Here is a 25058-nt window from a genome sequence, read left to right as displayed (position 1 = left end):
GAGGCCGAGGACTGGCGGGGACGACGCAAAGCCGGGCCCAAGGGGGTGGGGGGAGGCTCCTGGGGACAGAAGAAGGATGAAAAGAAGAGGCTGTGCGGGGGTGGGGTGGGGGGTGGAGAAGGCTCTTTTACTCCCTCATTGGTCCTCTTGGATGACAGACAGACCTTGCTGCCCAGTTTCAGTCAGATTGGCCTGTTGGGGCGCACGCGTAGTCCTGAACCCACACCCGAGGAAAGAATTCAGCAGTCCAGGGAGAGACTTGAGCATGCTCGTGGTCTCTCCTCCTTCTCTTTCCCCATGAGCGCTTCAAGAACCGAAGAGCTTCTATTTAGTTTTAGCTTTATTGTAGTGGAGGGGAAACGGGAAGCTGAGATCATGTGTGTAGGTAGGGGTCTCTGTGTGTGGTGTGTTGCACAAAGTATCACAGTACAAAGTGATAGAGCCAAGTTTAGGACCCAGTTCCCCCATTAAATCCAGTTCTCTCCACAAGCCCCATTATTTCTCCTCTGAAGGGGAAAAAGGAAAACCACATGTGCCTAAGTGAGACTTCGGCCACATTTTCTCCTCTGATAGAATCACTACCATGTAGCCTTTCTGCCCAACTTCCCTAATCTTCTTGTGTTTGAAAAGGTCTTAGTTCCCAGGCCTGTTGAGCCTGTTTCCCATCTCCCCAGTCCTCCCTGCTCTCTGAAGGCCGGAAGTTGTTATGATCTTAAATTATTCACGATGCCACGGGGAAGGCTGTTCCACATCCCAGAACTGTGCCCAGCCCCTGGCTCTGAGGGTACCCTAGCAGGCACCTCAGTAGCCTTCCAGGCCGGTCAGCAAGAGGGCCCAGTGAAGAAAGCATGTTGGACTTAGAGTCAGAAGACATATGTTCAAGTCTAGCCTCAAGCACTACCTCCCAACTGTAAAATGCAGATAATAGTATTTGTTCCACCCCCTTCCCCTTGGGTTGTTGTGAGGATAAGATATATCTGTAAAGAAAATACTATGGAAATCCTATCATTATTGTTAGTGTTCCATCCCCAGCAGACCAGTATTCTTTTGAAGTCTCTTCTCCCAAACCAAGTCTGTGGCAGGCTCCAGGCTTCCTCTCCTTAGATGCTTGTTTGCACTATAATACACCTCCAGGACTTTGAATCAGTGGGGTACCAGTGGGGGGTACCTTGCCTTTGATTCTAATACCTAGTTCTACCAGTTATAAACTGAGTGTGAGAAGGAGAGAGACAGAGTGCTCAATACAAGACTTAGGGGAGGAGAGGTATTTATTGGTTCTTCCTCCATCCAACACACGCACATCGTGTATTAGCTGTAAGCGGGCACAGCCCTAGGCAGCCTCCCCCCAACGGCCCTGTAGCCCCATGCAATGCATGAGCAAAGCTCTCCTGGTTGGAGAGGAAGGGAGAAGATGAGCAGCAAGGAATGTTTCCCCCCACTCCACCCAGAACCAAGAAGGAGAGGGACACTGGTCAAGGGAAATTCAGCAGATTTTTTTCTTGCCAACTGGTGCAAGGAGGCGGTGATGGAAGCTGGTCCAATGCCAGCCAGTAGCATGTGGCCCACTGTTCACCTGGACCTAGATGGGTGTCAGGGTGGCACAGAACCCAGTTCAGAGCCAGGTGGTAGTGGGGGGACTCAGAGCCCGCTTTCTTGGCTGCCCCCATTGACACTGTGAGGGCGGGTAGCTCTTTCTAGCCTACGGCCAGACAGAAGCCGGCGAAGGGATGAGCCAGAACTGAGGTCTCCGCAGCTTCGGAGATGGAGGCTTTCACGTCCAGGCCGGCCCCAAGGGTTTCGTTGTACCTAAAAAAGAAGACTGAAGGGTAGCATCAAACTGTAGCAATACCCCTGGACTGTGAGGTCAGGTCTGTGTTCTGTCACTGCTTCTCCGCTGAATCTCAGTGTCTCAGAAAGCACTATGAGATGCAGTGAGACTGGAGTAGAATTCTAGGATGCAAAGCCAGGACAAGAGGGATAGTACATAGCCATGGTCTTAGATAGTCAGGATGGAATATGTAGGTGGGTGGACGGGTCAGGTGGGCAGAGGGCTATGTTTTGCTGACTGAAATCCCCTTGATGCATACCTGCTTATGACCATGGACACCATGTCCACTGGACTCCTGAACCCTCCTGGACATCTGCAGGAAACGAGTTACAATGCCACGACCAGGCCAACTGCCCTTTAAGTCCCCCAAAGAGTGGGCAGGCGCAGGCCCAGAAGGCAGGGGCACCTTTCGCCAGGTGGGCACTGGTCGCCGCTTTTCAGCTGAGCGGGCACGCAGCAACTTGGGGGAAGGGCAAGGGGCAAGGCGGAAGAGGCAGGCTTCAGAGCAGAGCCCTGTAAAGCAACAAGGAAGATGAAAGATAGACAGTGGTCACCTTATGAGTAATGTGCACACTCTCCCTTCCATGCCCACTCAGAACCCAACTTGTGTCTGACCTGTGTCTGCAGAGGAGAGAGAAACAACTTCCTCCTCAAGCACTTTGGTATAAAGGTCCCTGAAGTCAGCTAGAAAGGAGAAGAGAATAAAGAAAAGTGAATTCTCTCTGTGACTGACTGCCAAAATCATTTTTTCAGGTTTTCTATTTATCAGCCCCACCATACACAGCATTTGTACCTTCCCCAGGACCCTTTCTACCTCTCTCTCTCTCTCTCTCTCTCTCTCCTGGAAAGTAGTCCCTCAACCAAACTTCCTGTATGTCCTTAATGTAGAACCCTCCTCTAATGTTAATCTCACTTCCCTTAGTTATTTATCTGCTCCCTCCTATATTCCCTTGGACACCAAAATCAACCCTCTTTCTGATACTCTGGCCTCAATTTTCCTCTCTCACTCGTGTGCCCCAATTCCCACCCATTAGGTGCCTCACCAGTCTCGCTGGAGGTGGCAATGCCTGGGTCACTATGGGATCGAAGCAGCAAGGCAGGAGCTGGTTGTGGAGGCCGGTACCCAGGAGGGGTAAGGGAACCCGAGCTGTCACTGAATCGGCGGGCAGGTGGTCGGGCTGGAGGTGCTTCTCCTCGACCACCTCCCCGAGGTCCTCGACGACGGATTTCCGGGAAGCATGGCCCAGCCCAGGGGGGCCAACCTTCTAGCCGGTGGCAGCTACGGGCAGTAGTGGGGGCTCCCAGTGTGGGTGGGGCTTCGGGGGCAGAGCAGGAGTAGGATCGGGCAGCTCGGGGTGGTCTTGGGGGAAGGGGACTATCCTCAAAAGGGCCTCGGAGACCACAGTCCAGGCTGAGGCAGTAGCCAGCCCGGCTACGCTGGATGGATCGGAAGAGGACATAGTCCACAGAACGCACAGAACCCTGCAGCTCCAGAAGGCATGAGTCCTCAGATGGGCTAGAGCCACCAGGGAGGTCTCCAATGGCTGACAGCACGAGGGACCCACTGTCCATGGACACTGTAGGCACCAAGTACCCAAGGGTGACACCAGGCACAAGAACCACTCAGCCCCAGTCCTAGCCTCGGAATTTCTCTCTGTCTCCCATAATCATTATGATCAAAGTAGCCCAGTCCCATCCCAAGTGACACTCTATCCCTTCACCTTCCAGAGCAATGGTACCAAACACAAATAGAACCATACCTAAGAATCCCTGTGGACTGCATGTTAACTTCATTTTAAAATGTAATATCTATATTTTATCATATTTTTACTTATTTTGTTAAATATCTTCCAATTACATTTTAATCTGGTCCAGCCACACTCCATAGGGTGTGGGGTCACATTCACACAGATGATGTTTGACACCTTTGCTCCAGAAGAAATACCCTCAGATCCCCAATCTCCAAGTATCCTTTTCCTCTGGTTTCCCAATTCTTAGGGTGGGTTTCCTTTCCAGTCCTGCTCTACTGCCTGGCAGCTAAAATTATATGATTCCAATATTTTGGAACCTAAAGTCACTGACTCAAGCTTTGCCCCTTAGGAGATCTCCTCAAACCCACCAATCTGGAAAGATGCTGCCTCTTGTGAAACACCCTAAGCCCATCCTCTCACCATCGACAATGGAAGCCACTCGATCACAGATACAGGAACTATCATGAAGCTGGGGGTCAAATAGGGTGGCCTGTGGAGAGAGAAAGGGATCAGGGACTCGCTCCCCTGTTCATCCATCCACCAACTATTTATGGTGAAGTAGAAAGAGTTCTAGATTTGGAGGCAAAAGGTCAAGGTTCTAGTTCCAGCTCTCCCATTAAGTAGGTGTATAATTTGGGGGAGTGACCTCCCTGAGCTTCAGTTTGCCTAGAACAGGTTACAGAAACATGCTGCCCTGCTTCCAGAGGTTACTTTGAAATGAAACAATGATGTGGAAGGGTTTGGTGAATGATTAAGTAGCAAGGAGAATTTATTGTCATTATTACTGCTACTCTCTCCCCGATCCCCAGCTATGCCCTTCCCTCCATTCTCAGCTCTGTCCAAACCTCATCCACACTTCACCTGGCTATCTCCTCGAAGTCCCATGACAGCCTCATACGATGGGGGGCAATCGGTGGGGTATAGAGGCACTGGGCTGTCCATGGATCCATTATAGGTGATGCTGAGAGAATGGGGGAGGATATCAGCCTAGAACCCCTTTCAAGTCCTCCTTCCACAATTTTCTCCCTCCCCCCCCTTCCCCCTTCTAGGTAATCCTTGCTCCCTGCCCCTACCCCACCTCTGGGCATCAGTCTCTGAGCTGCAGGTATACTCTGGGGGATAATACGGAGGTGGGGGCACCGGGGGCACAAATTCTTCCAGGTCCAGCATGGTATGGAGCAGAGGAGCTGGGGGAGACACACAGCCCAGGGGCCCCAGAGTGCCTGAGGCTGAGTGCTCAGGAGCCAGCTGGATGGGGAAAAAGGACAGTCACAAAGGGTCCTAATCCCAGCAGCCCCTTTCCTCTTGGCCCCTCCCTTCTACTGGCACCACCCCAATCTCTCTCCTTTTGGTCCCACCCTCTGGAACCCATTTAGATCTAATGAAATAATGCGTACAAAGCAATTTGCAAATGTTAAAGTACTTTATAAATCTTATTTTTGTTGTTGTTACTGTTAGGGCCACACCCTAGCTAGCTTCAATTCCTTCTTGGTCTCCCCAATTCTCCAGAACACGCCTCCTTTAGGCAAAAACCACCTCACACCCAAAGGTCACTCCTCTTGCCTGCCATGTCTTCTGCCAGCCATGGCCTCAATCTACCTGTTCTTCCTGACCTTCTATGCCCTCCCCAACAGCAGCACCAAACACACACTCCTGGTCTCTGACATCTCCCTCCTTACCCTCAGCCCTGACTCCCCATGGCTCTCAGAGCACAAACAACACTCCCCCTCCACGAAATTCCCTCTGATCTTCTCTTGCCCCAGTGTCCACCATCTCACCGTATGTACAAGGTCGAGAGAGAAGATCTGGATGCAGCAAACAATAGCAGAGAGAGCACAGACTACGGCAGCGCAGACGGTGAGGCCGCAAACACTGAAGAGAAGGTTCTGAGGAAATGGAGGAGGAAGGTGGGTGGGTGCCCAGAAAGGGCAGAGTGGGCATGGGGGGGGCTGGAGATAACTCAAACAGCAACCTTGGTAGGTGAGCATTTGATGACAGAGGAGACAGCTGGGCCCAGGGCCTGAGAAAATGGCACAGAGATGGACCAGGGAGATGTGCCCACCTTGAGAGCCCCCAGAGCATCAGCACATGTTGTACTAAGGGATATTTTCAGTTCCTGTCCGGACTCTCTGCAGGGTCTGGGCAAGTGAAAAGAAGGGCAGCAGACACAGACTTTTCCTTCCTGGATTGAGGGGGCAAAATTGGAGAAGCTTGAGCTAGGGGCAAAGTCAGGTATCCAGCCCCCTGGACCTTCCTGGTCTTTGCTCTCCCTCTTTTCTTACCATTGAGCACTCTTGGAAATCCCGTGCCAACTGAGCATTCTTACAGGATAGGACGGAGCCAGCCAAGCTGAGCATAACACAGAGGACGGAGAGCAGGGAGAAGAAGGAGATCTAGGGGCACGGAGGGGTTGGGCTGAGAGCAGGGGCGAGGACCACAGGTGTCCCCAGGAGCGTGCCTCCCAGTGGGTACCCCTACCTGAGCTACCAGAAGGTACATCCTACCCACCAGGCACTGTGGATGTTGTTTCCTCTTAGAGGAGACTAGTGGGCAATCCCCCCATTGGGCATCACAGAGTCCTGAGTAAATGTTGGTATGAGTGGGCACTGCTCCCCTTGTACCTACCACCAGAGTGAATGGTCTCTTCCATGATACGATGCCAACTACCCCTGAGAATGCCAGCTGGAGACAGAGTGGGCACAGGCTCAGGCTCAACCTGGTATAAGGGGGGGTATTTCCAAGCCCTTCTCCCTACCTCCCCCTTCCTTCAGTGCCAACCCAGTCAGAGATGGAGACAGAAGGATCCAAGTCCCTGGAGAGTTATGGGTCAATGGGGTACTAGGGAGGTCCCTTCTGCAGTTGTCAGGTAGTGTCAGGAAATGGGAAAAGGTAGACTGTGGGGAGGAGGATGTTAGGGATGTGGATTTCAGGCTGGGGGAGGGGAAGGTGGGGAAAAAACAACAAAGGACCTCTCCTTATTCCCCAGTACTCACCGAAAAGCCAGCCCAGGATGGGTAGGACCTCTTTATGTTTTCTGTGGAGGTGACTGAAGAAGCCACCATGCTGAAGGTGACCACCAGGACGCCTAGGATCACCTGGGCCAGCCCCAGGGTGAGCAGAGCTTGGAGCCAAGGCCGGTGGAGCCGGAGATGGGTGAGGCCTCTGGTACTCGGCCGGCTGGTCAGTGAATGGCTTGAATCACTGGGTGAGGGCATTGTGCCCACCCCTGTGGAGCTTGCCTCTGTTGTAGTCCCCCCCTGGTGCCTGAGGGCATCTCAATTAAACCAAGAGCCACTCCCTTCTTCTCTCCGCTTGCCCCCACCCCTTAGCCACAGAACCCACCCTGGGCCTGGGTCCCAGGGTGCATGGCCCAATTGTTCCAGCTGGAGGGATGTCAGAGGGCACTTGAAGAGACTGAGGTGGGATGGGGGGAATCTGCTCGTCCCCCGGGGACGGAGGTCACGTGGGGGCAGCGGGAGGCTCTCTCCCCACAGCGGGCAGGGGGTGGGCACAATGCCCGGGGGCAGATCGCAGGGAAGGGGGGCACCGGTTCATTTCATCGCCCTAGGGCTGGGGGTGGGGGAGGGCGCAGGGCGGGGCCAGGTTCCCCCTCGGAGACGGCAGGGAGGCTCTAGGATGCCAGAGAAGTGTCAGCAGCGCCGGCGGACGGGGCACGGGAGAGTCTGGGGGGTGGGGAGGTCGGGAGGGAGCGGGGAGACGGAGACCGGACAGCGGCTGGACGGCGCCCGCGGGCGGAGGGGCCGGGGTCCCGGGCGGTCCGGGGCTTCTCGGCCGGGCCCGGCCCCGCTGCAGCGCCGTGGCCCCGGGCGGCCGGCCCGGCTGCACTCCCCAGGCTCGCGCTGCAGCAGGTCCCGGCAGGAGGCAGTGGGGGCGGGGCGGGGCGGGGCGCGGCGCGGGGCAGTCTGGGAGTTGTAGTCCGGCCCCGGAGCCACTGAGGCGCGGAGGCCGGCGGGCAGGAGGGCGGCGCTGGCGCTGCGCCCTTCCCCCCACTCAGCTTCCGGGGGCCCAGCCCAGTCGGAGCCCCTCTCGCAGACCTCCCCCGGCCCGCCCCGCCCCGCCCCGCCCTTCTCCCCTCCCGCACCCGGCACCCGGCACCCGGCACCCGGCACCCGGCACCCGGCACCCGGCACCCGGCACCCATCCTGGACCTGCTCCTAGGCTGCTCACCCACCCCAAACCCCGTTCTTCCCGATACCCCCATAAGGATGCTGAGGCAGACACGTTCCAAGTTCTACTTTCCTTTATTTAAATAACTGAAGCATTAGCCTTGGCACAGCAAAGGGAAGCCGGAGCTCCTAAGGTGGGGTGGGGGGACAGCAGCGTAGTGAGGCCTGGGGAGGTGGGGCAGAGTTGGGCAGTGGTTGGGGCTGGGATCAGTACCCCTGGGTTCCCCTCATCCTCTTGGGCAGACCAATCCTCACTGCCACAAAGATTAAGGAGAGACAATGAATAAAAATACTTGTCTCTTCAAAGTCAATCTTAGGGAGAGATGAAAGGGGAGCAGAGCCAGCTTCATCCAGAGCCAAGGCTGGGGTGCACCAGCCAAGGAAGGAACAAGTGGGTGAAAGGGAGGAGGAAGTTAGGGGGTCCGGAAGGCATTATTGGCAGCACCTGCAGCTGCATTGGCCGCAGCCGTTCGGACTGCAGGGTTGGAGAAGACGCCAGCAGCGAACTCCTGCTGGGCCTTCTGGAAACTGGCACCTGTGCGGCGATACAGAGAGTGGATCTGGGGATTGTGAGAAAGGGGAAGGGCTTTACCATGGTGACAGCTAGATCCACCGAGTGCTCAGCCTCCCATTACTAAGGCCCAGTCTCCATCTGACAAGTCCTCTGTGCTGCCATTCATCCCCACTCCCCAGCTAACCCTTGTAAGCCAGAATTCTTGGGAAGGAGGCAGCCAGGGGGATCCAAAGGTGAATGGTATGGAAGAAGCATGTGGAAAAGGGTGATGAGCAGTTCCTGAATTAAACTGAGATGCAGACCCTCTGCTGAGCCAGGGTCCACCCGTTCTCCCATCCACCTGGCTCCAGACTCTGCTCACAAAGACTGACCAAATGATAATGGGCACACTGATAGCCCCATCAGGGATGGGAGTTAGGAGTACAGGAAGCATGTTCATCCGCTTCTCTGGCTCTCTGTGGCCCCTTACATATCTAACAACTGCCTCTACCTTCCCCTTCAATGTTCAGCATATACAAATTGATTCAACAAAAATTACATATCCACCATATGCAAGGGGGATGATAGCACTATAAGGAAGACCCAGATGCTGCTCTCCAGTCACTCAATGTTCAGCATCCCATTACCAGCCTACATGAAAAATGCACCAATCCTTCTTTCCTCCAAATTCCTCCACTTCCCAGGCCCAGCCCCAGTCCCAACCCTCTTTACCCGCTTCAGCATCACAATGCCCAGCACAGCAATGCCAGTGAAGAACAAGGCGACTAGCAGCATGAGAATGGCCACAATTGTGTTGATCTTCAGCACCATCAGGGCCGAGATCCAGCCACTGTTATCGGACAAAGGGGAAGAGCAAGAAAGCACACGTCACAGCCAGGCCCACCAGGGTTGCTCTTTGGGCCTCCTCACCAGTTATCTTTCCAGAAGTCCCTATAGTTCAGATCCCTGCAGGAAGGTGGCCCCAAAATTCTAAATCTGCAACAATTCTCATTCTCTTCCCTGTTCGATCTCAAAGTCCTTAGTAATTTCTCTCCTATGACTCTACATGTCGTAGCCAACTTGGATGATTTACTTGAGTGCATTCTAATTCACTCTGTCCCTGCTGGATCTTGTGGAGTCTGCTCTCCATTCCTCTCCCCATAACACCATCCTCCTTCTTTCTGCTGACATTCTGTTCTATATTCTCCTCTTCCAGGAAGCCTTCCCAAGCTGACTACCTATACATTTTCTCTTAATCACTCCTTCCTATCACTGACGCCTAGAGCTCTCCAGTCAATTCTCTGTTTTTTTTCATTAGGAATTCCTTCTGTCTCCCTTCATTAAACCAAAAGCTGATGGACCTTTGGAGGTGTCTAATAAATGTTTATTGACTAAGGAGCTCAGTTTTCTCTGTATCTCTTGCCACTTGACAAGAGCTCTATAGGGAGTATTTGTGACAAACAAGAGAAGGCAAAGAGTGGGCCAGGCTAACCTGAATCCTGATGATGGGATGCCAATAGCCGCCAGCACGTATATCACGTCCTGGACGAAGAAAATGAAGAAGAAAACGAAGAAATTGAATGAACTGTCACTCCTGCAGGGGAAAAGAAACAGATAGGAGAGAGGTTAGGCATGAGGGGCAGATTTGGGGCATTGCCAATAAACTCCCTTTCTCCCACAGTCCCAATATTGTTCACCTGAAAGCCTTGTACATAGGGCGATACCAGCAGACAAAGGAGCAGGGTGTGAAGAGTAGGGCCCAGAGGATGGAGAGCCCAAAGCTTGAACCACTGGAAAGAGGGCTCACACAGAAAGAGGCCAAGCAGGCAAGGAAATTCAGGAGAAGGGCCAAGGTACTGCCTAGGGGAGGACAAAAAAGGGGGAAAGTGTCAACATGGATGAAAATGAAGAACTAATCACTCAAAATCCCCTTTTACACAGTCACCATCACAGTTCCAACTAGTTGAAAGTGTTCTTTTGCATTTCACCTTTTTCCTAGAGGATGGATTTCTTCCTTGTCCCATCCCACCCTGTCTTTTATATTTACATATATGTTAACATCTCCCCACTAGTCACATATTGATGAGAATTCATATTCTATGAGGATGAGGAATGTGGCATTTTTTATATTTCTAGTTCCTAGGACACAGTAAACACTTATTTGTTAAACTGAATGATGAATAGGTGTTACTCCAGTATTCCTGTGGCAAAAATTCAAAAAAAGGAAAAGTCTATCCTTCTAGAATCCTCCAAACTGATGGGGAAATGCAATGAAAGGAAAAGGAGTGAGAAGTCAGAGGTATGCCGGCAGACTGGAGAATGGGATCTGATGGGAGTAAGTGGTATCAAGGGAAAAGTCTTCCTGAAGGAGATAGCCTTGAGCTATGAAGGCAAATTAGTAAGAGATATTATAGGATGGGTAGGAAGTTGTTTTAGATATCTGAGGTGGCTTGAAAGCAAAAGCAGGGAGCTTCAGGCTCTCTTTTCCTCTCTAAAAGACACTCTTTTTATTCCATCTACACAAGGCCTTATGGTTCCCCACTACTCACACATCCAGAGGTAGTACATAGTAGACACTGTCTTCTGAAACTCCTGGGGAATTTCCATGGAGATGTCTTGGAAGAAGCAGGGTTGGATAGGAGAAAATGAGGGCAGTGGGGGCCAGTTGTTCTGTCGGGCTGCAAGGTATAGATTGGGCAGGTAAGGAGAAAACTAGAAGGCTGTCAGAGGCCAAGAGGGTAAAACTCAACAGATGACAACTCTCTAGTTTCCATCAAGAAGGTCTGAATCAGAAACCCATCTCCCTTTCTTGATCATTTCAGAATGTTAGAAGACTTCATTCCCTGCCTGCATCCCACACCAAAGCTGGATGATGTTCAGTTGCCATCACCAAAGACCTACTGGCAGAACCCCCCAAGGATGCATGCCGCAACTCCCTCTCCCGCCGATCAAGCTCCTCTGCCTTTCGATTAAGCTCTTCCTGCCTTTTCAGAAGTTCTGCGGTGGCTGCTGCAGCTGAAGCCTATCCAGAGAGAGAAATTGAGTCAGTCTTGGAACAACTCTGAAGGGCCCTGATTAGTGTCAAGGTACATGAACACACACAGACACACACACACACACAGTGCCCAGGTATATGAATACACACACATTACCTGAGTATTGTAGGAGCCATAATTTTTGGGTTCTGTGGGGCTGAGTTTTCTGGAGGGCTGCTGGTGGGGTTGGGCTGCTGGTGGAGGCAATGGGGCAGATGGCTCAAGGGAAGGTGGTGACTGTTAGTAGATAAAAACAAAGAATCTTATAATTAACCTTAGAAATCATCTAACTTCCCAACCAACACATAGACTTGAACATGGTCAATTTAAAATAGATGAATATGGAATGGAATTAAATACAGGATTCCCTTTCAGCAGTATACCTGACACAGAGCCTCCTGATTGCTAGTTGAACACTTCTAATAATGGGAGGAGAAAGGAAGCAGTAGGAGAAAGTGCTCATTGTTACTTTCCCACTTTGATGAAAAATAGGAAAACATTAAGTCACCTCTCTGATTGATTCTCACGACCCATCTAAGCTATTCAATGGCATGAACCCAAGGCTTCTTTCATACATCCTTTTCTATCTTGCCGTACTCATTTCCTGAGACCTGATTTCTAATTCTCTACTAAGACAAACAGGCTTCCTCCTATCACCTATTTGTCCATTGCTTTCCCCTGGCTCGGAGCCTAAGTACGGTCTGTTTCCCTCTTATCTTCCTTCACTGCTATCCCAGTTTTATTCCTGGTCCTTGGCGTCCTCCACAGTACCATTCCTTCAAGAAACTTCCCTCAGCGTCTTCATTCTCTCCAGAGCCGATTTCAGTCGCAACTGCTTGGTTTGGCCTTTGTGTTAAGCCCCACAGGCTCACTTCCCTGACTGCAGTCCCTAAAGTGAGGTCCTTCCCAAGTTCCTCCGGCGGGGGGGTGTGTTCTGTGGGCCGCATGTCAGACTCAGCGAGGAGACAGGGGGCTTCTTCCCAGGGGCGTGGGGGGATGAGAAGGGACCAGAGGGCTCTACAAGGAGACCCCCGTGCCAGGGCTGGGCCACTTCTACCCACCCCAGGAAGAGACTCACCTCACGGTTCTCAAAGGGGTTGTAGACGTCGAGTGTGGCATACTGGGGGCTGGGTCGGTGCTGGGTGACGGCCGGGTCCTGGGGATAGAGACTCGCGGCTTAAGGGGGCGTCGGGGAGGCCTAAAGGTCCCGGAGAGTCTGCCCCCCCCCAGCAAAGGCCCTGCGGGCAACGGGGGGGAGGGAGATGAGGCCCCGGCTTTAAAGGCCTCCCCAAAAGCCTGTTCCCCAGCCTCCCTCGACGTGGGGCGCCTGAGTTCGGACGCTGCCCCCACCCCCCGGCCTGAGCCAAAGGCTCCCGGGGGAGAACGGAAGATGAACCCGGATGCGGGCCATTCTCCACGTGTCAGTCCTGCCCGGGGGTCAAATGTCATAGGTGCTGAGGGTCAGGGGTCAGCCTGGCCCAGCCCGGGGGGGGGGGGGGTCAGTGCCTGTCACCTGGAAGGGGTTGTCAAACTCGCTGGGGTCGCCGAATGGGTTCCCACTATTCCCGCTCTGGGCCATGTCGGAAGGTCTGGCCTCGGCTTCGGCTTCGGCCTCGGCCTCGGCTCAGCCTCCTCCTGCACCTCCTCCCTCCACCGCCTCTTCCGCGGCGGCGGCGGCAGCGGCTCGCGGGGCTCCGTCCCCGTCGGCCCGCCCCGCCCCGCTTCCCGAGAGCGCCGATTGGCCGGGAGGACCGGAAGAATCTAGGGGGATCCCTGCAGCGGGGGTGCACTACGCATGCGCCGGAGCCCAAGGCGGAAACGGGTTCTCTTCATTGGCTCGTCCTACTCCGGCTTCTGGACACCGCCTCCTCACTCACGTGACGCTCTCACTAAGGAACTACACCTCCCGACAGGCACTGCGCCACACGGCCCCGCAAATCCCGAGCGGGCGTCCCGTGAGCAGCCGCCTCCCCGCTCTACCTACTGGTCTGTCCGGCCGCATCCAGCCCTTTGCCTCTGGGTCTCAAGGTCTCCCCAAACCCGCTCTAGGCCTTCGGGGACTCCGAAGAAGCAGCATTTCCACCTCAGCTTCACTAAGGCGGGCCTGCCCGGCGCGGCCCCGCCCCTCGCCCGGAGGCTTCTGTCCCTACAGCGCCCTTTCAGACAATCAACCAGGCTAGGCTGTCTTCCCCGTAACCAGCTAAGGTGGGAATTCTGTATTTGACCAAATCTGGAGAATGCTCAGTTGTTCTTCAAAAACCCAACTTATTTTCCCGAACTCCAAATTCCAGATGGGTTAGTTGAAGCACATCATATTTTATTTCACAAAGACTGTACAAAATTCCTTATAAAACATGGGGTAGGTGCTACCTCACCACCTCACGCCCCCTCCAGCACTGCTGGAAGAGCAAATGAAGGCCTGAGAGGGTCTTGAAGGGACAGCTTTATATACAGGGCTTCAAATGGGAAAGGGAATAAAGGCCAGAGAGCTCTGCTGTATGTACACTATCTCACATATTCACAGGTTTACAAAGGAGCCAGGAGGAGGGCGAGGGAAGTTATACTCCCGCTCCATTCTTTTGTATAAAAAAGCACCAGTGTCCCAGATTGGCCACTCTTTGCCTTAAAAGGCAGTAAGGGGCCCCAGGCCCAGTTGTCACCGGCTGATATCCCGACTGGAGTCCCACACCTTAGCGCTTGGTGGTTCAGCCCTAAGGCGGGCAAAGAAAGGATGTTGAAGGGCTTCGCCCAGGGTCAGTCGCTTGGCAGGTTCATATTCTAGCATGCTCTCAATCAGGTCAAATAGCTGGTGGTGTTCATCTGCCTCCGATGTCAGGTATCGCTGGTGGAGGGCAGGAAAAGGGTGAGCTGGGCTGCCCAGGGAGACCAGACCCTCCAAGGTGGTCTGATTTGGTTCTTCCTTTAGGCCTGGTTTTGAGTCCTGAAGAGCATCTAACCAGACTAATACCTCTAAGCCATGTACCTCCCAACACCACTGTCAACTCCTCTCCTTTGATCTCTTAGCTCAATTAGCTAAGTCTCATCCTTGATAAACGAAACCAATCTTCCTTGTCTTCTACTTGATTGTTTCCTAAAGTTAGATTTTGTTTCTTCCTTGTCAAACATCTAGGATGCTGCTTTGACTGATATTTTTCTTTTTTTAAATCAGTCTTTAGCCTCTCATGCTGTGCCCCAATAATCACACAACTTTTCTTTCAATTCCTTCCAACCCCTCCACTAGTCCCCAGAATTAAAACTAGTCTCTGAGAATCCACCATCCCCAACCCTGCTCACCCGCAGAGGTTTGCAATTCTCTCGTACATAACGGCCAGCCGATGTGTTCTCATCCCAATCCAGTCGACCCCGGTAAAAATACTTCTGCTTCCTGTTGGAGGTGGGGGTTTAGGGGATCCAAGGGATTCACATTCATAAGGGGGAACTCCCCTACCTCCTTGATCTCAGTGCAAAAAATGCTGGGTTTGGAGCCTGCTAATACCTGGCTTTGAAATCTACAACTGACACATTCTACTTTTGTAACCATGAGCAAGTTATTACCTTTCCTGAACCTCCATTCCCCCATTTATAAAAGGGGATAATACCCACTTCCCAAGGTTATGAGAACCAAATGAATAAATATATGTAATGCACTTTGAAAGTCTTAAAGCACTATAAAAACATCAGTTTTATTTTTAGATCCCTAGGCCTTGGATGACCAAGAAGACCGATGGAAAAATATACCCACTTGTCAGGAAATCCCATTCATCAGAGAGAGAGAGGATGAGTATTAAGGCTTCACCCAAGCTGGGCTCTCACCTACCTGGTCTTTCTGATCATTCGAGAGGGAATAGGTCCCAGGATCCTCTCCATCATGGCTAAGTGTTCTCTATTGTCATGAGTCTGGGGAGAATGAAGACAAAAATGGTTCATGGGGGGGAGAGATGATTAGTTAGGTGTTAAGTTGATGGAAAGGCTTTGAAGTGGCAGAGATGAGCAGGAATGGTGGGTGGGGAGAGCAAGCAGGTGGGTTCTCAGAAGGTGAAAGGGTAGATTAAGGTGCCAGGGGGTGATGCAAGGCGCCCTTTTCCCCTCACCTGGAACAAGGTGAAGCCAACGTAGTACTCGAAGATGATGCAGCCGATGCTCCACACGTCACAGGGCTGTGTCCAGCCGAGCTCTGGGTGTGGGGATGGGAGGGGGGGAGGGGGAGATGGCACTGTGAGGCCCCAGGTGGCCCCACCCTCACCCTACCCCATCCCAAATAGTCCTATCCTCCCTTACCCAAGATGACCTCTGGAGCTCGGTAATGTCGAGTGGAGACAATAGTGCTATGGTGTTCGTGATCAAAAGTGGCACTGCCAAAATCCACCACTCTTACTGCTGTATTCTTCACACTTCGTTCATCCCGTTTCTAGAAGAAAGACAAGTGGAGATTTAATCTCAGTTTCTGGTATAGTTATGACTTGGCCTTGTGCTTCAAGCACTGGAGCATTCTGACAAAGAACCCTTGAGGAAGTATGCCGTTTTTGCCTCCCACCCACTCTTTCACCAACCAGAGACAGCTCTTATTTTCCAGCCTCCACATCTACCTCAGCAAAGTTACTTTCAAAAGTAGAAGTCAGGGGAGAATCAAGAATGATTATCAGCCAACCTGAGTCTATAAAAATCTGGAAAATTTCTCAGTTTATCTAAAATAAGGATGTGAATATATATGCATATACTCATTTGTGTAGATATGAGAGATGGCTAGAGTCAGGAGAGGGACAATACTATCCTCCTTGAATCCCTGGCTTTTTATGTTTGATGCTTTTTCTCTGGCATTAAAACCAGTTGAATTCAATTTCTTTACAGACTATCTCAAGGAAGAGAAAGAGCAGACTGGAACATGAGTTTGACCAGAACTACAGAAATGTGGAATCAACATTGTTAATGTAATATTTGATAGGATTAAAAAAAACCTCTCTGCCAGAAAGTAGTTTTCTATTTTACTAATTGCTCCTGCAATTTTAGCTGGTTTTCTTCCTCTCATTCTATTGTGGTATTCATGATCTTAGTAGAAACTGAAGTAGAGGCAGGGGAAAAGGAGAAGATGTGCGAGACATAAAGGTGAAAGGACAGGAAGCAAGGGAACAATTCAAGTGGCACAGCTGCCCCTACCCCTTGCCAGAGGGGCAGGCTCCAGCCCTCTCACCTTCTCCAGGTTGTAGGTGAGCTCATAGTCCGAATTCACAAACAGGATGTTTTCTGGCTTGAGGTCCGTATGTGTCAGCTTGTTGTCATGGAGGACTGCAGGGGAGAGGGCGGGGTCAAGCCAAATCTTAAGAAGGGGTAAGGCTGAAGCATTTCAGCCAAGTCCAATGGGTGGGATCAGAGCTGTTACAGAGGTTGAATCTAAGAACCACTCAGGGGTACTCTTTTACTTTATAGCTATTTAATTGACTGCGCTAAGAACCCCTTTAACTAGGGGCTGACAATCATCCACAAGGTCTATAGAAAAATTAAGATATATTCAGTTTTCAGTGCCAAAGTAGGGGAAATGGTGACATGATGTAAAAACCAGAGAATGATCTTCAAACCATATATCTATCTGGCTTTAGAACATCTTTTTATATTGAGCCAGATACAGAGGTAACCGATGCTACAGAAATTCCCCAAATTCAAAGCCCTATGAAGTTGCCCTATGAAGATCTGACTCAAGAAGAACCATGAAGCTGTCCAGATTTCTTATCTTGAACTCTGGGTCAACTCAAGTACTCCCTGCTCCCCATATCCTTGCTGGGAGTGGACATCAACTTCTTCTGATGAATGCAGTCCCTAGCCTGGACCAAGTGGCCCTTTCTGAACACTGGGAAGAGAGGGAAAGTAATCACAAGTATTTTGGTTTCAAAGGTCTTCTCTTCCAGCTCCAGATGGGTTGAATGTGGAGTGAGAGTAAAGAGAGACGGTGGTAACATCAGCCAAGGAGTTAAGTCAGAAGAAGAGGATGTCAAAGTGACATTGAAAGCAAGAACTGCAGATTTTAGTCAAGAGTCGGCTGCTCAAGGGCTTATGAGCAAGAAGCTGAGCCTGAAGAGGTCCCCTGGGCGGGGCACTGCCCTGAGCCCGCCTCTGCCCGCCCCACTCACACTTGACGGCCTGACACAGCTGGAAGGCCATGTGGCGCACTTGGTGGATGGGGTAGGGCAGGTAGTTGTTGTCTTTGAGGAAGTCGAAAGTGCTGAGGCCCAGGAGCTCGAAGGAGATACACATGTGGCCATGGTAGTCAAACCAGTCAAACATCTGGACACACAGGCTGAGGAGAGAGGGAAGGGGAGAGCAGTGAACCCCCTCTGCCTGCATCTCCTCCGCCTGCAGCGGTGGCAGGGTGGGCTCACATGGCAGAACAAGTCAGCAGACTCAGGGCTGGTCAGGGGCCCTGCCTAACTGATGGTCGACATGACTGCCCTAAAGATCTCTTTTGCACGTGACATAGGATTATCATCACTAAATGGCTCTGGAGACTTTTCCCTTATGAAGCCTTCCTGAGGACTGATCAGAGAAAAGGGATGCAGGGCTGGGTGGGGTTTCTTAGATGCCATCTTAAGAGGAGTCTTAGATCCAGAACATGTGTCCAATTCTATGTCCTAGACTTCCTCCACTTACTTGGTGGTCTTCTACCCCATGCAGTACAAATTACATTCTTGAGCTTCCACTACTAATATTTTTCTTGGCCTCATTCCTAAAAAGCACTCTCCCTGACCAGTATAATATGTATACATGCATATCTCTTAGTTTATATGCAGGTCTACCCACACATGCACACACACACACAGAAGTTCATATAATGAAAAGACAGCCAGCACTGGAGTCAGGAAATGCAAGGTTTAAAGACTGGCTCTGATACTTACCAGCTTTGTGATCATGGAAAAGCTATACTTTCTGAGCCTTGGGCACCAGGGAAGAAAGCCCCCCCCCCACATACCCCCAAAATAAATAAATAAATAATAAATCACATGTCCCTAACATATATGTGTGTGTGCATATGTGTATGTATAAAAAGCTGGCATAGGTAAGTTGTAATAAATGCTTACTGAAATAAGTATTTCTGCCAATCATGTGTGTATACATATACACACACGTTCATATTCTGGCTTAATACTTTTCTTCAGCCAGTTGTCCCATGTAACATTCATATCTATTGCATCTCAAGATCACATGTTCCAGATAGCAAGGATTACTGTCATTATTACAAAAAGCTCTGTAATGTTATTAGTTTGTCATCGTGTATGATTAAAAGCTTATTAAATCTTTAAAAAATGCAAATGAGAATGATGTTAATGGAGAGAAGAAAGGAAAAAATGACAAAATGGAAAAGACTTGTACCCTCTTGGATTCTTCCTGTTTCCCGAGGGCCCACAAAATCCTGGGAGTGTCTCTGGTGTGTGAGAAGGACAGAAACTAAGGCCTTCCTTCCCTGCCCTGCTTACTTCTTATTGTCTGGGTCCTTTTCATTGATCTTCTCCAGCACATTGATTTCCAGTCGCGCTGCCTCTTTGTACTTTTCCACATTCTTAATGATCTTTAGGGCGACCCGAGCTCCACCCCTGCAGGATGTCAGGAGAAACTGTTGGTGGATACTAGAGAACATTCCAGAATCTATATGATTGGCTAAGAGATAGAAAGCAGCAAAGTGAATCCTAGATATCCTCCATCCCTCTATTCCTGGGGTTGCCTAGGGAACTGAAAAGGGTTAAAAAAAAGAAGGGTTAGTTCATACCTTCGGTGATCCACACACTGTACAACACGGCCAAAGGTCCCCTCTCCTAGAGTGCTCACAATCTCATCTGAAATGGTATAGAATGGGATTGGGGGAGAGGGAAGGAGAGAGAAGGTAGGGTAAGTTTAGTTGGTAGAAAATAAACATATTGACCTGGGGGTAGGACAAAAGGGGAGACAGATAGTCATGGGAAGAGACCCCTGACTGATTCCCACCACCTAAACCCAGGGTCAGAAGAGCTGGAAGTGGGCTATAGGGATCAATTTATAATAACAACTCAAACCACCCATATGACAAACATCACAGAGAAGAGACAGAAGAGGCAGTGACTTGGGTTGGCATAGGGGAGGTTAAGATGTTTATAGGACCATTACAAGCTATAGGATTGTTACGATTTGGCTTGTACATCGCTCTTGTAGCCAGTCCCCGACGTGGTAGATGAGGTGACCCTCAGCGTCGTCTTCCACACTCTTGGCTCTCCGGCTGCTGTGCTGCTGTCAGGGGGCGGTGGGGGGTAGGAGCGAGCCAGGTGTCGGAGCGGGGGCCGAAGGGAGGCGGGGTGAATGGTAGAGGGGCCACCGGTCACAGGCGCCCAGCCAAGGGGGACAGACGATGATGGGGGACAGCGGAAGGTAATACGTCAGATGTAATAAGGTGGATTGGGGACAGAAGAGAGAGCGACGTACAATCCCAGGTCCCCAAACCCAAAGTGGGGTCAGAAGGAGGGATGGGGCAGAGCAAAGAAGTGGTTTAGTTGCTATGGTCACCCACAGTCCCATGACCGACAATTTGTCTCCTTCCATGGGGCAGAAATTGACACTACCCTCCCCCCCCCAGTTCCCCCCAGAGATGAATACAGAGCTCAGAGCCTGAGGGAGAGAGAGGTATATCCCAAGTAAGGCCTCATTTTATTAATTAATTATTGTTATTAAATTAATAAAAAGCAGTCAAAGCACTCAGAACAGAGCTGATCATCCTAAGAACAGCAGGTACAATACGCCAAAAAGGGTACTTAGTAAGCATAAATGCACAATGTCCATATAATACAAGATCTAATGTCCTTGTGACCTTCAAGAGCCAGAGAGTTTCAGAGCAAAAGGACTGGCCTAGTGCCCACCACAGTATCCACACCCCACAGCACAGCTGAGAACAAGGTCATTTCCTACTTACCCAGAATCCTAAGAATCTTGTAGAATGGGGAGGGAGGAGATAGTGCTGAGTACTCACCGAAGATGAGTGGCTGAATGTCCGGCTATGTCGTCTCCGCCGCCTGTGTTTCCTACGGCTACTTCGTTGGCTACGATAGCTGTCATCCCGATGGTACTCGTAGGAATGTCGATATTCAGCTTCATAGTAAGGTTCCCCTCGTTCCCGGCTGTAATCACGCCTATAGCTGCCACAGTATCGTCGGTCATAAGCCCGCCGGTCAGAAGAGTGGTCATCATAGCTGACAGGAGAAAGAGGCAATAAAAATTAAACCCGTTTGATAAGGAAGAGCATCTTTCCCCATTCTCTTACTGCTGTGTGTGTGTATATGTGTGAGAAAGAGATTGTCAAACATAGCACCCCCTCCTTCTTTCCCCATTGGTAAGGACAAAAAGAAGGCATCCTATTTCTTGGAAATAGCTATCAAACCTCATTCTAGTCATCTTAGGAGCCCAAGGCCCAGGAAAGTGAAATAAGAAAATTGCCAGAGAAAACAGCCACACACATATAAAGACCACCCAACCCCTCAAAACAAGGAAATCCATTGAAAATCGACCTATTTTCAGGCACTTTCCCTGAAAAACTCCATTTATTACCCATATTATCTGGGTAATCATTACCCACTTCCACTGGACTATCTTATTAAGCTGCACCCATGTCATAGGTGTGTTCTGCTTCTTCAACTACATTACAAGTACATTGTGGACAAGAATCTTAACAATTTTATATCTAATTTTCCTCATCAATATTCACTCCCATCTTCTTACACATCCCTACCTACATCTTTGTTTAGAATAAGTATTTAGTAAATATTATTATTGACAGTCTAATAGTTGCAAGGTGTATAAAGTGATAGCAATTTTGAAATCATGCATTTCTATTGGAATTTTTTTTATTCTACCCAGAGTTCCCTTAGCACCTCTTAGTCCCTCACCTCCTAGAACGGACATGATAGCTGTCTTCTCGCCGGCGCCGCCGAGTCCGATCACTGCTGCTAGACCAAGAGCGACTTCTCCGGCGCTTATGTTTTCGACTGCGGTAGTGTTCATGGTAGCTGCCCCTGCTGCCCCGCTCTGAAGAGCGGTATCTGCGGGGGTGAGGCATCTGAAGCAAGAGAAAGAAGTAAATGAGAAAGGCAGAGCTTCATGTTAAACACTTCTCTCTCTGTCTCTCCTAGAAAGACTGGAGGTACCAAATCAATCAACTTCCATTATTATCTCCTTTATCAACTACATTATTTATTCCTTCATCAGTCATAACCCTTTCTTTTTTCAAATCTAGCTCAAATTCCAATAAGATTTTCAAAAACAACTCTCCCTGGATTATTTTCATTGGCATCATAAGCTTTCACTTGTTGAAACATGTATATAATATGGTCTTTTGAGTCTGCTGTTCTTGCTTTTGCTTGCATTTTTTTAAAGGTTTTTGCAAGGCAAATGGGGTTAAGTGGCTTGCCCAAGGCCACACAGTTAAGTAATTATTAAGTGTCAGAGACTGGATTTGAACCTAGGTACTCCTGACTCCAGGGCCAGTGCTTTATCCACTGTGCCACCTAGCCGCCCCTATGCATTATTCTTTATCCTTGGAATGATATCCCCCAGTTTCTCTACCTATTGCAATTCTATGCACATCCTTTAAAGCCAAATTCAAACATTTTCTTCTGCATGAACTTTCCTCAGCTTTCTCAACTCAACATACGTGTAACCTTGTGCTAACACTTATAACCTATTCCCTTCCTCAACTATATTCTCCACAAAAGAAGGATCTAATTTAATCTTTATTCCTCCCCAAGTATTAGAGTAATTTGCACAAAGTGAGTGTTGGATGGAAGCTGAGATTTATAAATGAGACCGAAACTAGTTAAGCCTTACGTTTCTATGGGACCTTTCAATTGTAGACGGAATACAATAAAGATTAGACCAGCAGTAAGATATTTTTGCTTACAGAATACTGCAAATCTTCACAGTAAGTGATCTAATATCGTTTTGCATTCATAACGTTTCTGCAATTAAGCCAAGTACACCAAGAACAAGGATCTTAACAATTTTATATCTAATTTCTTTTATCAGTATTCTACTGTCCCCTCATCTATGCATGATCCAGATGCTGTATAGAATATTGTCCAAGAAAGACTCTCAATTCACTATTGAAGTTCTAGGGATTTGAGTCCCAGAACTGTAAGGTATCAGGATTCCTGTGATTCCCCCATCTCCCTTAGAATGTTTTCTTTAGAGGGTGCCCAGTTGGAATCTGCTTTCCAGTAAGACATTCCCCTCTTGTGTTCAGAAGTTATAAAGAATGGCTGGTTTTCATATGGATATCAGCAACTTCTTGGCTAAGATCTGATTACCTGGAAGCTGCCATGGAGGGGTGGGAGGAAGAAGGAACAATTTCCCAATTGTAGGAAATATTTATGTTCTCATTTCAGAGGAAAATAGCAGTCACAAGGGAGAAAAAGTGTGTGTTCGTGTACACAGAAGAAAAAGGGGAGTTTCAGGAGCACAAACATTTTAGGAGCAGAAGATTCTATGTGGTAAGCGTTGCAGTACTCAGATATCTGGATCATAGTTTGAGTCTTTCCCACTCCCAACTCTGAATCGGGAGACGGCTATTTAACCAGGTGCCAGGTCTAGGGGGTACAGGGAAGAAAATCACGTTAACAATTCTTTCCTTAAGACTCCAGTTTCCCCTTCATCTTCCTCATTCGCCCGACTTCTCCAACTTCTAAGTGACAATTGAAACAATGCAGTTCAGGGTGCTTTTGTGGTCTTAAAGCAGTTCAGCCACATTCCCAAGCATCTCGGCCTAGTCGGGGCCTCCGGGCGGCTACCCGCGGGGGCCTTGTGGCAAGACCACCTCCTACCTCTCCCCCACTGCCGGGGGCCCGCGGGGAGCCCCGGGACTGTCCTGCACCGGCCCGGCCCGGCCCGCAGAGCGCGGTCGCTGCTGCCGCGGGGCAGCGCCGGCCCCCGCGCACGCCCTTACCGCCGTCCTGCACGGTCAGCGCCGGCCCGGCCCGCCCCGGGCCCCGCACCCCGAGCCCCCGACCCTCCCTGCGGCGCGCGCCCCCGGGCCCGCCATCTTGGCGCGCGCCCCCGCGGCCCCCGGCCCGCGCGCTCACCGTTCTGGCTGCCAGGCCCGTGCGCTTGTCCCACAGGAAGTCCGTGATGGCGGCGGCGCTGCGGCCGGAGACCGGCCCCCACCCCCCGCGGCGACGGTGTGCGGCTCCTCCCTCCCGCCCTCCCCACGCGAGCAGGGGCCGCGGACCCACCGAACCCGGCCCCGGGCCCCGCTGCGCTCGGCTCCGCTTCCGCCCGGCCCTCTCCCGCCCCTCCGGCCCTCCGGCCTCCGCGCCGCCCGCAGTCCGCCTCCCACCCCGGGCCTGGCCCAGGCCCCGGCTCCGGCTCCGGCCCCGGCCCCAGCTCCGGCTCCGGCCGCTCCACTCCGCCGCCGCCGCCGCCGCCGCGAGCGAGCACGCACGCACGTCCTGCGTCCCTTCCCCGGCTCCCTCCGACTCCTCCGGTCGGGGTCGCGCACGTCGCCGTCGTCTTCACGCTTACTCGCGGGAACTCGCCCGTCTAGGAAGGAGGCGAGGGAGAGGCGGCGGAGGTGGTGGGGAGGGGGAGGGGAAGCGGCCCGAGCAGCCCGGAGGAGGGGGCCGCAGCCGCCGCCCCTTCGGCTCCGGGGCTTGGGACGGGCCTCGGCGGTGCCTCGAGACCCTCCTGTGCCCCAGCCCGCCGCAGTGGCGAGGAATCCCGCCCGGGCGCACCCCGCAGCCCCCACGGTTAGACCTCCTCCCGAGCCGTCCCCCCATTGTGCGCTTAGCTCGCCGCCGCTCGGAGTGGGCCTGGGCCTCTGCCACCCTCCTGGGGGAAGGAGCAGCAGCCGCTCCCCACGCCCGCTCCCGCGGGTGGCTCGCCTTCCCAGGGCTTGCTTCCTGGGCCTTTCCGGCCGTCCAGGCTGGCTTAGAACAGAAAAATGTAGGGCAGCGCGTCTGGGCGCCAGCATCCCGCCCCCACCCCCAGCTGTTTTATCGCCAAATTCAGTTTTCCCCTCTTTTGTCAGGTTCTCAGGCTTCCACTTAGTACTATAAGTGGAGATCTGGAAAAGCAATGCCATGGGCATTCCATGAGTACCCATGAGCAGGACTGAACAGCGCTCATGTCCCTTATTCGATTCAATTCGACGTTGATGTGGCCCTTGCCAGGTGCTGAAGGCGCTGTTTCAGGGGAACGCGTGGTTAGTGCTTTGATGGAGCAACGTAATTATATAATACTAGCTTACATTTATGTAGTATTACAATTTATAGAATGCTTGGCATGCATATTTCATTTGATCCTCACAGCAACTCTGTAAGGCAAGTAGTACAAGTTTATTAGCTCTATTTTACAGATGCAGAAACTGAATGCCAGTGAAGTTTTTTTTTTGTTAGGTTTTTTGGCAAGGCAGTGGGGTTAAGTGACTTCCCCAAGGCCACACAGCTAGGTAATTATTAAGTGTCTGAAGTTAGATTTGAACTCAGGTACTCCTGATTCCAGGGTAGTTGCTCTATCCACTGCCACCTAGCCACCACTTCCGGTGAAGTTTTGAGTCCTCCAAGATCACACTTCTGCAGAGACAAGTTAAACTCACATTTTCTGACTATAAGACCAGTGCGTTCTCCAGATTTTGGAGAATACAATCAAACAAAGCCCAGTAGAGGAGGTACTTTTTATCTACTCAGTGAGACTAAGATTTTCAGTCAGACACTATCACTGAAATGAATTTTTTTACATCTTTATTTTGCTTATTTACAAATTAAAGAT

At 51.0% G+C, this 25058-nt stretch overlaps 3 protein-coding genes across 6 annotated transcripts; all 3 read right to left on the bottom strand.

Moving 5' to 3' along the window:
- Nucleotides 1–1245: 1245 nt before the first annotated feature.
- On the bottom strand, nt 1246–7289 carry ENTREP3 (endosomal transmembrane epsin interactor 3). The gene is made up of 12 exons (XM_074223314.1): nt 6573–7289; nt 6205–6261; nt 5862–5972; nt 5642–5761; nt 5358–5465; nt 4658–4827; nt 4441–4540; nt 4000–4069; nt 2872–3405; nt 2444–2512; nt 2088–2341; nt 1246–1806 (listed from the first exon to the last, which is right to left on the bottom strand). The coding sequence occupies exons 1-12, from the start codon at nt 6792–6794 to the stop codon at nt 1639–1641; spliced, it is 1983 nt and encodes a 660-aa protein (XP_074079415.1). The 5' UTR covers nt 6795–7289; the 3' UTR covers nt 1246–1638.
- Nucleotides 7290–7822: 533 nt separating this feature from the next.
- Nucleotides 7823–13022, bottom strand: SCAMP3 (secretory carrier membrane protein 3). Its single transcript, XM_074223313.1, has 9 exons — nt 12808–13022; nt 12373–12450; nt 11412–11531; nt 11161–11281; nt 10809–10937; nt 9957–10119; nt 9752–9853; nt 8992–9109; nt 7823–8326 (listed from the first exon to the last, which is right to left on the bottom strand). Exons 1-9 carry the CDS (start codon nt 12871–12873, stop codon nt 8180–8182), a joined length of 1044 nt encoding a protein of 347 aa, XP_074079414.1. The 5' UTR covers nt 12874–13022; the 3' UTR covers nt 7823–8179.
- A 568-nt stretch (nt 13023–13590) lies between these two features.
- CLK2 (CDC like kinase 2) lies at nt 13591–23455 on the bottom strand. 4 transcript variants are annotated; one of them, XM_074223310.1, is made up of 13 exons: nt 23375–23455; nt 21188–21357; nt 20275–20494; nt 19454–19541; nt 19048–19114; nt 18758–18874; nt 17417–17583; nt 16483–16577; nt 15573–15702; nt 15386–15468; nt 15112–15191; nt 14589–14679; nt 13591–14136 (listed from the first exon to the last, which is right to left on the bottom strand). In XM_074223310.1, exons 2-13 carry the CDS (start codon nt 21355–21357, stop codon nt 13951–13953), a joined length of 1494 nt encoding a protein of 497 aa, XP_074079411.1. In that variant the 5' UTR covers nt 23375–23455; the 3' UTR covers nt 13591–13950. The 4 variants fall into 4 exon arrangements, with proteins under 4 accessions (XP_074079411.1, XP_074079410.1, XP_074079412.1 ...); XM_074223309.1 differs by having other exon boundaries at nt 21188–22977; nt 23375–23449; XM_074223311.1 differs by lacking the exon at nt 23375–23455 and having other exon boundaries at nt 19454–19538; nt 21188–23225.
- Between the last annotated feature and the right edge of the window lie 1603 nt (nt 23456–25058).

Source organism: Macrotis lagotis, chromosome 2, assembly GCF_037893015.1.
Source record: "Macrotis lagotis isolate mMagLag1 chromosome 2, bilby.v1.9.chrom.fasta, whole genome shotgun sequence".
NCBI lineage: Eukaryota > Metazoa > Chordata > Mammalia > Peramelemorphia > Peramelidae > Macrotis > Macrotis lagotis.
This window is presented reverse-complemented; position numbering and strand designations above follow the sequence as displayed.